The sequence below is a fragment of the Salvelinus alpinus genome, chromosome 18 (assembly GCF_045679555.1).
Source record: "Salvelinus alpinus chromosome 18, SLU_Salpinus.1, whole genome shotgun sequence".
Classification (NCBI taxonomy): Eukaryota; Metazoa; Chordata; class Actinopteri; order Salmoniformes; family Salmonidae; genus Salvelinus; species Salvelinus alpinus.
In genome coordinates this window covers 43,341,271-43,352,575 of record NC_092103.1, presented here as the reverse complement: position 1 = coordinate 43,352,575, position 11,305 = coordinate 43,341,271, and the positions used below count along the sequence as shown (strand labels likewise).

At 42.1% G+C, this 11,305-nt stretch overlaps 1 protein-coding gene across 1 annotated transcript; it reads right to left on the bottom strand.

The window, feature by feature from the left end:
• Positions 1 to 695: 695 nt before the first annotated feature.
• On the bottom strand, positions 696 to 8,967 carry LOC139544382 (NLR family CARD domain-containing protein 3-like). The gene is made up of 7 exons (XM_071351411.1): positions 8,672 to 8,967; positions 6,437 to 8,186; positions 4,384 to 4,557; positions 3,774 to 3,941; positions 2,704 to 2,877; positions 2,479 to 2,516; positions 696 to 1,861 (listed from the first exon to the last, which is right to left on the bottom strand). Exons 1-7 carry the CDS (start codon positions 8,961 to 8,963, stop codon positions 1,302 to 1,304), a joined length of 3,156 nt encoding a protein of 1,051 aa, XP_071207512.1. The 5' UTR covers positions 8,964 to 8,967; the 3' UTR covers positions 696 to 1,301.
• Positions 8,968 to 11,305: the final 2,338 nt, after the last annotated feature.

Below are 11,305 nucleotides of genomic sequence, written 5' to 3'. Positions count from 1 at the left end.
CATATTAACAACAGAGGACGTTTTAGTGAGCCCCCCCCCCCCTGCCCCGCCCACCCACATTTTTAAAAAGTTGAAGCTCATTTACTGCATTTGTATACAATAAAAAAAAAAGAAATGCTATTTGGAGAACAGCAAAAACTAGCAAAAATGACCCCAGCCATTATCACATTGGTTGCTGTAGTTTCACTCACAGTCGATCTACAAACACAGCCTATTAGCTATACGATTACACATTAACGCAGCATCGGGATTAAAAAGGTATTTTATGAACAAAAGGTAAACAAATAAGTTTGCTTTACAGAAAATGTCCTGCAATTATACACATTTTGCCATTACTTATGCCAGGTAATATGATATCTGAGTGAGAGGGACTAACAAAATCAATGGTGGCACCTGGAGATCAGGGCCCCTGTGCACATGCCCTCTGTGCCCGGTCGGTAATTCAGCCATGATTACTACAAGTTTAGATAGCTGGCTATACTAACTAGACTAATTTACCAATCTAAAATGTTTAGACATGGCATGGGCTAATTAAGTGAATGTCTGTGAGTGACATACAACAAGAGGAAAAGTGCTGCTACCAGTTTACCAAATCTTTTGTATTCTACTATTCAAACTCTCAACAGTAAGTTGAGACCCCGACTGAATCCCCCCCACCCCCATTTTTAAAAATGATATACAGTACCAGTCCAAAGTTTGGACACATCTACTCATTCAAGGGTTTTTCTTTATTTGTAATATTTTCTACATTGCAGAATAATAAGGAAAACATTAAAACTATGAAATAACACATATGGAATCATGTAGTAAGCAAAACAATATTTTATATTCTTCAAAGTAGCCACCCTTTGCCTTGATGACAGCTTTGCAGATGCTTGGCATTCTCTCAACCAGCTTCATGAGGTAGTCACCTGGAATGCGTTTCAATTAACAGGTGTGCCTTGTTAAAGTACATTTTGGGAATTTATATCCTTCTTAATGCGTTTGAGCCAATCAGTTGTGTTGTGACAAGGTAGGGGTGGTGTACAGAAGATAGCTCTATTTGGGAAAAGACCAAGTCCATACTATGGCAAGAACAGCTCAAATAAGCAAAGAGAAACGACAGTCCATCATTACTTTAAGACATGAAGGTCAGTCAATCTGGAACATTTCAAGAACTTTTAAAGTTTCTTCAAGTACAGTTGCAAAAACCTTGAATATGATGTATATTATACTGTAGGAGCAACAGCACAAATTAATTCAAACAACACTACTCATCTAATTGCCTGTAGGATTGGTTACAGTGGGAAAACACAACATTGTTATGGTTGAGTTGCTTTGAAGTCTTTGGTATCTACATCACACAGGGTCAGTGAAGAGTCAAACTTAACCCCAAACCCTGGGTAGAGGGGCTCAGTGAATGTGGTATTGAATGAGTGCAGGTGGGTCAGTGTGTCAGAGGAGACATTATAGAAGGACAGAATGCCAGCCTGCCAGTCCAGATACACTCCTACTCTTTTGGAGTGGGAGGCGGAGGAAACAGATATGTCGGTGTTTTCATTATTGTGCCAGGCAGTGTAACTGTTACCGCAGCAGTCCAGACTCCAGGACGTGTCCCTGGCTCCAAGCCGACTCCTTCCCGTCTTGTATAATCTTTTATATGTCACCGCTATAAGAGCCCAATCCCCACTCCACTCTACCTCCCAGTAACAGCGTCCAGTCAGACCCTTTCTACACAGCACCTGGGGCCAGTAGTCATATCTCCCTGGTTGGTCAGGATACGGCTGCTTCTCTTTCACCCGTGTCACCTTCCTGTTCTCCTCAGACAGACAGAGGTATATGTGTGCTGTGTTTGGATTCAGTGTGAGATCACAGCCGTACACTGAGGGAGATAAGGACAAGAACATCATGATACAGTTATGTATTGGTGATGTAATTGGTGTATTGCAATAAAAATAAATCCATTATCTTACATCAGAGCAACACTTGCCTACTACACTTACAGTCTCGTATCTTGGTTGTGTCACGTTCTGACCTTTATTTCCTTTGTTTTTGTCTTTATTTAGTATGGTCAGGGCGTGAGTTGGGGTGGGCAGTCTATGTTTGTTTATCTATGTTTTTCTATTTCTGTGTTTGGCCTGATATGGTTCTCAATCAGAGGCAGGTGTTAGTCATTGTCTCTGATTGGGAACCATATTTAGGTAGCCTGTTTTGTGTTGGATTTTGTGGGTGGTTGTCGTCTGTCTTCGTGTGTCTACACCAGACAGAACTGTTTCGGTTTTTCACATTTGTTGTTTTGTATTTTGTAGTGTTCACGTTTATTGTCTTTATTAAACATGATGAACACTAACCGCGCTGCGCTTTGGTCCTCTCCTTCGTCCACAGAAGGAAGCCGTTACAGGTTGAGGTATTTTTTTACCGTAGGAGTGACACCATCTGACGTAAGACAATGGTGTTTCTGGATGATATGTGCAGACAAAAAACAGGATAATAACTCACGTCTTCTAAACAACCAGCCCTCTCCCCCAGGGTGAACACTGTAAGCAAAAAACAACAAGTAAGCAACAAAAATATATATATATATTGCTGTAACCAATTTTCGAAAATTATACCTACTATTCTAACTCTCAACAGTAAGTTGAGACGCCATGACGAAGTTCCTCTATCACAAGTAATATTTATATTTATCCTTTTATTTGACAGATTTACAGATTCAGTTCTCACCTGACATGTTGGAGTTTGTACATGGTATCCTCCAGTCCAGCGGAGAACAGACTCACTCCTGAGTCTCCTGGGTGATTGTAGCTCAGGTCCAGCCCTCTCAGATGGAAAGGGTTTGACCTCAGAGCTGAAGCCAGAGAAGCACAGCCTTCCTTCGTGACTCCACAGAATGACAACCTGTGGAAATAGTTGAATTCTATCTGATATCAAGTCTCTGAATGGTACTATATAAAGGTTTGGTAACAGTTGTCAGCTCGGGGATTCGATATCACTTTGTATAGAACTACTATGTAACATATTAATGTTGTTACATTGTACATTATAAAAATGCACTGGAATGGAAGATTTTTGTATTCAAATAACGATGAATTAAGAGACTGTTCTTAGTCCACGTGTGTAGTTAAAACACTCAACTCCATTGCTATAAAATTGTCAAACAATTCCTAAATGCTGCGCTTCGATGATTAGCCTCCTTTTCTTACGGGTCACATCAGTAGTTACGGTGTTACTACACATGTACGGTGTTACTACACATGTACGGTGTTACTACACATGTACGGTGTTACTACACATGTACGGTGTTACTACACATGTACGGTGTTACTACACATGTACGGTGTTATTACACATGTGCGGTGTTACTACACATGTGCGGTGTTACTACACATGTACGGTGTTATTACACATGTACGGTGTTACTACACATGTTGGCCGTTTATTTTTTATTTGACCTTTATTTAACTAGGCAAGTCAGTTAAGAACAAATTCTTATTTACAATGACGGCCCAGGAACAGTTGGGTTAACTGCCTTGTTCAGGGACAGAACGGCAGATTTGTACCTTGTTAGCTTGGGGATTCCATCTAGCAACCTTTTGGCCCAACTCTCTAACCCCCAGGCTACCTGCCGCCCCTTACTGTTACTGAAGCTTCTATCCATCTTCAGTGAGTGGAAGGCAACAGCCCATTATGATGGCTTCCTAAAACTAGATGCTCAGTTATCGAGCCCAAACGTTTAAGCACATTCCTTAAACATTGATCATCATGCTTAAATATCTCCATTAGCCCAAACTGACCTCAGTGTCTCCAGTTTACAGTGTGGAGTCGCAAGTCCAGCAGAGAGCAGCTTCATTCCTGAATCCTGCAGCTTGTTATCACTCAGGTCCAGCACTCTCAGGTGTGAAGACGTGAGGGCTGAAGACAACATTTTACAGCTTATCTCTGTGAGGTGACATCCATTCAGACTAGATACGAAACAAGAGGAAATACAAATAAATACTCCGGAAACGGTGATGCTAATGAAGAACAGCAAACCTGTAGAAAGGCTGGAGACGACCTGTGGAACAAGTCTTGAATGGAAGTACAATTATTTAGAATGATTATGATCATATTAGTCTGTTTTCTGATATACAATCTCCCAGATTCAATGCAGTCAGTGGTATAAAAAACAATTGGTGGGTAAATGCTGATCTCTGTTCTAGGGGAATAAAGCAATGCTCCCTACATTTTTCTGTGATAGGTGGGTAAATGCTTATGGGGGAAAAAAGTGTGTAAACAGCATTTATGTACTTTTACTTCCATCACACCACTGATTCTAACGTCTCGTCTCAATATCTAGCTACAATGTGAAGCACATTCCTCACACAACATCATCATGCTTAAATATCTCCTTTAGCCCAAACTGACCTCAGTGTCTCAAGTTTACAATGTGAACTCTCCAGTCCAGCAGAGAGTAGCATCACTCCTGAATCCTGCAGCTTGTTTTTACTCAGGTCCAGCTCGCTCATGTGACAAGTGTTTGAGCTGAGAACTGAGGCCAATGCTTCACAGCATTTCTCTGTGAGGTTACATCCATTCAGCCTAATGAAGAAAACAATCCAACATACAAACAAACAAAAGTTTAGACAAGGGTTTTACTTTATTTTTACTATTTTCTACATTGTAGAATAATAGTGAAGACATCAAAACTATGAAATAACACATATGGAATCATGTAGTAACCAAAAAAGTGTTAAACAAATCTAAATATATTTTATATTTGAGATTCTTCATAGTAGCCACCATTTGCCTTGATGACAGCTTTGCACACTCTTGGCATTCTCTCAACCAGCTTCATGAGGTAGTCACAATTTGTGGAATTTCTTTCCTTCTTAATGTGTTTGAGCCAATCAGTTGTGTTGTGACAAGGTAGGGGTGAGTTACAGAAGATAGCCCTATTTGGTAAAAGACCAAGTCCATATTATGCAAGAACAGCTCAAATAAGCAAAGAGAAACGATATTCCATCATTACTTTAAGATATGAAGGTCAGTCAATCTGGAAAATTTCAAGAACTTTAAAAGTTTCTTCAAGTGCAGTCGCAAAAAAACATTGAGCGCTATGATGAAACTGGCTCTCATGAGGACCGCCACAGGAAAGGAAGACCCAGTTACCTCTGCTGCAGAGGATAAGTTCATTAGAGTTTCCAGCCTCAGAAATTGCAGCTTAAATAAATGCTTCACAGATTTCAAGTAACAGACACATCTCAACATTAACTGTTCAGAGGAGACTGCATGAATCAGGCCTTCATGGTCGAATTGCTGCAAAGAAACCACTACTAAAGGACACCAATAAGAAGAAGACACTTGTTTGGGCCAAGAAACACGGGCAACGAACATTAGACCAGTGGAAATCTGTCCAAATTTGAGATTTTTGGTTCAAGCCACCGTGTCTTTTGTGAGACGCAGAGTAGGTGAATGGATGATCTCTGCATGTGTAGTTCCCACCGTGAAGCATGGAGGAGGAGGTGTGATGGTGTGGGGGTGTCTTGATGGTGACACTGTCTGTGATTTATTTACAGAATTCAAGGCACACTTAACCAGGACAAAAGGACGATGACCCAACACACCTCCAGGCTGTGTAAGGGCTGTTTGACCAAGAAGGAGAGTGATGGAGTGCTGCAACAGATGACCTGACCCCCACAATTACCCGACCTCAACCCAATTGAGATGGTTTGGGATGAGTTGGACTACAGAGTGAAGGAAAAGCAGCCAACAAGTGCTCAGCATATGTGGGAACTCCTTCAAGACTTTTGGAAAAGCATTCCAGGTGAAGCTGGTTGAGAGAATGCCAAGAGAGTGCAAAGCTGTCATCAAGGCAAAGGGTGGCTACTATGAAGAATCTTAAATATAAATTTGTTTAACACTTTTTTGGTTACTACATGATTCCATATGTGTTATTTCATAGTTTTGATGTCGTCACTAATATTCTACAATGTAGAAAATAGTACAAATAAAGAAAAACCCTGGAATGAGTATTGAACTGAAATCTACTTGATTCTAACAGAAATCCAGTTATGGATGGGGCCGGATTTTTTTTGCCACTCTCAAATTCATAGATCCATGAGATCAAAATCATAATTTTAACCATATTTTTTAAGTGATACAGTTTACAATTACATTGTTTACAAACAATGGAGTAAAACAAGTTTATATGTTGGGTTCTGATGGGATAAGAACTAAGCTCATGAGCCATTTATAAGTTATATTCTTCAAGAATCAATGCCTATATATGATTAATACAAAATTCCAAAAATAAATGTACCAATCCTGGATTGCCCCTTTAAAGGATCTCCTTTAGGGTTCTTAAATTATTCATCCATTATCATTAAAATGCCTTATTAATTACAATGACTTATTAGTTGTTGAATTTTTGAATAGATTTCCAATTAATATTGAGCATGAAGTTAATACAGGAACTCACAGAGCTATTCTGGACGCTGTGACCACTGGCAACAACCTCAGAAGACCCTCCTCTGATCTGGAGTATTTCTTTAGGTCAAACACATCCAGGTCCTCTTCTGAAGTCAGCAACACAAACACCAGAGCTGACCACTGTGCAGGTGAAAGTTCGGCCTCTGAAAGACTTCCTGAGCTCAGGTAGGTTTGGATCTCCTCCACCAGAGAATGGTCATTGAGTTCATTCAGACAGTGAAACAGATTGATGCATCTCTCTGGAGAGGGATTCTTCCTGATCTTCTTCTTGATGTATTCAATTATGTTCTCATTGGTCTGTGAGCTTCTTCCTGTCTGGTTCAGTAGGCCTTGTAGGAGAGTCTGATTTGACTCCAGTGAGAGGCCCAGAAGGAAGCGGAGGAAAAGGTCCAGGTGTCCATTCTCACTCTGTAAGGCCTGATCTACTGCACTCTTGTATAAGTCAATCATAGGTTGTTGGTGTTTCCGCCATTTCAAAAGTTTGACAAGGGTGTTCTGTTTCACCAGTGGGTTCTCATTGCAGTTTATGAATGTGAAAAACACGTATACAGCAGCAAGAAACTCCTGGATGCTCAGATGCACAAAGCTGAACATAGTTTTCTGACACGTCCTTCCCTCCATCTTAAAGATCTCAGTGCATAAACCTGAGTACACTGATGCTTCTGTGACATCAATGCCACACTCTCTCAGGTCTTCCTTGTAGAAGATAAGATGTCCCTTCTCCAGCTGACGGAATGCCAGCTCTCCAAGTTTAAGGACTATGCTGTCACTTCCTGTGGAATTTTCTGCTTCTCTCATTCTGTCTATCTGAAAGATCAGGAAATGTATGTTCATCTCAGTCAGAGTCTTAGGTATCTTTCTTTTCTCTGCTTCACCCAACAGTTTCTCTAGAACAGTGGCTGATATCCAACAGAACACTGGTATGTGACAAATGATGTGTAGGCTCCTCGATGACTTCATGTGTGTGATAATTCTGCTGGCCAGGTTGTCATCACTGATTTTTTTCCTGAAGTACTCGTCCTTCTGTGGGTCATTGAACCCTCGTACCTCTGTCCACTGCTGGATGTATTTTCGAGGGATCTTACTGGTTGCTGCAGGCCGGGAGGTTATCCAGATGAGAGCATAAGGCAGAAGCTCACCTGTGATCAGGTTTGTGATCAATTCGTCCAGAGAGGCTGGCTTTGTTTCATCTGTCAGGACCTTATTGTTGAAGTCTAGACGGAGTCGACACTCGTCCAGACCGTCAAATATGAACAGAACTTTAGACTTGTTCCTTAGACTCTTGATTGGTTCCATGTCAGGGAAGAATTGATGAAGCAGTTCATTTAGACTGCAGTCGTCTTCCCCTATATTAGAGTTGATTTGGCGAAAAGGAAGTGGAAAGATGAAACCAATGTCCTGGTTCTCCTTTTCTTCTGCCCAGTCTAGAATAAACTTCTGAATAGAGACAGTCTTTCCTACACCGGCAATGCCCTGCGTTAGAACTGTTCTGATTGGCTTCTTTTGATCGGACTGTTGTTTGAAAATGTTTTTGACTTCAACAGTGGTCTCTCCTGTGGCTGGTGTTCTGATGTTCAGATGTATGACCTCATGCTCATCTCTGACCCCTCCCCAGGCCCCCTCGAACACACGGAGCTCAGTGAAGATCTGATTTAGATAGATAAAATCCCCTTCCTTTGACGTCCCCTCATATATACAGCCGTACTTCTTCTTGAGATAGCATTTCAGTTTGTCTTCGACTGCAAGGAAAAAACTAATCTTAGGTTTATTACGGTCATGATAACTTTGTGTTTGTGTCTGGATTGGATCAGTCAGAGTGCAATAACTAGAGCCTGTCCAGCGGATAAAACTGGCTGCAATATGACGTCGTCATGATGTCTTTTGGTTAGGTTGTAAAAGGTTTAGCTAAATGCTTTCTAGAAACCAGTCAATTATCAGTTTTTCTGAACAGATAACCAAAATATGACGTCTTTCTCATAACGTTTTAATAAATGTATTACCTGGACTTCTCAGCCCCCCAAAAAACTGTTTACAACATCACTTTGGTCCAACGGGTGTTTTCTTGATTCATTAAGCTTACCTCTAGAACCAAAGGAGCACTCTGGGAAACAAAGAAAAATACTGTTTTGTTTTATTGTCCTCTTGCTAGTTCCTCCTTTATGTTACCTGCTATGCAAAATCAGTGATCTCTTATCTGCTTTGTATTGTTTTACAGTCCACTAACCTGCTTGTTCTGTTGTCTCACCCTCATCATACTCGTTCTTTAGCGTTTCAGCCAGTTGGTTCTGGATCATTTTCCTCAGGATCTCCAGTGAGATCTTCACAGTTCCCTCAGGACCGTAGGTCTCCACCATCTTCTTTATAGTGTCCAGTCTGTCAGTGTTCTCCAGCTGGCTCACTGGGATGTGAGGAAAGCCTTTCACCAGGTCCTGGGTCAGGTGCCATTTAAATGTCTTCAATTCTGCTTCAACCAACTCCTCCAGAGTGGCCAGCAGCAGCACAGGAACAGGAGCCATTGCCAATCACTGAGAAAAGGAAGTTAGTTGTGATCGTAACTATTTTGGCACAACAAATTAATCAGAAGGAAGCTCTAAATTCCCATCAGCACAAAGTCTGATGACATTTTGTCTGAATATACGACAGGGTCTGGCTGGAAATGGTGGAAGGCTAGAACACTGTGTTGCTGTGACTGGGAAGAGACTGTTAATGGAGGGCTAGGACACTGTGTTGCTGTGACTGGGAAGAGACTGTTAATGGAGGGCTAGGACACTGTGTTGCTGTGACTGGGAAGAGACTGTTAATGGAGGGCTAGAACACTGTGTTGCTGTGACTGGGAAGAGACTGTTAATGGAGGGCTAGGACACTGTGTTGCTGTGACTGGGAAGAGACTGTTAATGGAGGGCTAGAACACTGTGTTGCTGTGACTGGGAAGAGACTGTTAATGGAGGGCTAGGACACTGTGTTGCTGTGAGTGGGAAGAGACTGTTAATGGAGGGCTAGGACACTGTGTTGCTGTGACTGGGAAGAGACTGTTAATGGAGGGCTAGAACACTGTGTTGCTGTGACTGGGAAGAGACTGTTAATGGAGGGCTAGGACACTGTGTTGCTGTGACTGGGAAGAGACTGTTAATGGAGGGCTAGGACACTGTGTTGCTGTGACTGGGAAGAGACTGTTAATGGAGGGCTAGGACACTGTGTTGCTGTGACTGGGAAGAGACTGTTAATGGAGGGCTAGAACACTGTGTTGCTGTGACTGGGAAGAGACTGTTCATGGAGGGCTAGGACACTGTGTTGCTGTGACTGGGAAGAGACTGTTCATGGAGGGCTAGGACACTGTGTTGCTGTGACTGGGAAGAGACTGTTAATGGAGGGCTAGGACACTGTGTTGCTGTGACTGGGAAGAGACTGTTAATGGAGGGCTAGGACACTGTGTTGCTGTGACTGGGAAGAGACTGTTAATGGAGGGCTAGGACACTGTGTTGCTGTGACTGTGAAGAGACTGTTAATGGAGGGCTAGGACACTGTGTTGCTGTGACTGGGAAGAGACTGTTAATGGAGGGCTAGGACACTGTGTTGCTGTGACTGGGAAGAGACTGTTAATGGAGGGCTAGGACACTGTGTTGCTGTGACTGGGAAGAGACTGTTAATGGAGGGCTAGGACACTGTGTTGCTGTGACTGGGAAGAGACTGTTAATGGAGGGCTAGGACACTGTGTTGCTGTGACTGGGAAGAGACTGTTAATGGAGGGCTAGGACACTGTGTTGCTGTGACTGGGAAGAGACTGTAAATCTCACTTCTGGGTTGTAAACAGAAGATAACCCAATCATAAACAATAGTCATGATAATAATTTAAAAAATACCACCCATTCGAACAGACCCAATCAACAGAATCAAACACACTATGGGACAGATTCCCTGGCCCGGGTTGACTCCAATGCTTCCCATGGTTGTGTCAAGTTGGCTGGATGTCCTTTGGGTGGTGGACCATTCTGATACACACGGGAAACGGTTGAGTGTGAAAAACCCAGCAGCGTTGCAGTTCTAGACACTTCTTAAATATTTTGTCTTACCCATTCACCCTCTAAATGGCACATGTTTCAATTTTCTCAAGGCTTAAAAATCCTTCTTTAATCTGTCTCCTCCTCTTCATCTACACTGATTGAAGTGGATTTAACAAGAGAAATCAATGAGGGATCAAAGCTTTCACCAGGATTCACCTGGTCAGTCTATGTTTATTTTTTTATTTTTTTATTTCACCTTTATTTAACCAGGTAGGCTAGTTGAGAACAAGTTCTCATTTGCAACTGCGACCTGGCCAAGATAAAGCAAAGCAGTTCAACACATACAACAACACAGAGTTACACATGGAAAAAACAAACATACAATCAATAATACAGTAGAAAAATCTATATACAGCATGTGCAAATGAGGTAGGATAAGAGAGGTAAGGCAATAAATAGGTCATGGTGGCGAAGTAATTACAATATAGCAATTAAACACTGGAATGGTAGGATGTGCAGAAGATGAATGTGCAAGTTCAGATACTGGGGTGCAAAGGAGCAAGATAAATAAATACAGTATGGGGATGAGGAAGATTGGATGGGCTATTTACAGATGAGCTATGTACAGGTGCAGTGATCTGTGAGCTGCTCTGACAGCTGGTGCTTAAAGCTAGTGAGGGAGGTAAGAGTCTCCAGCTTCAGAGATTTTTGCAGTTCGTTCCAGCCATTGGCAGCAGAGAACTGGAAGGAGAGGCGGCCAAAGGAAGAATTGGCTTCGGGGGTGACCAGTGAGGTATACCTGCTGGAGCGCGTGCTACGGATGAGTGCTGCTATGGTGACCAGTGAGCTGAGATAAG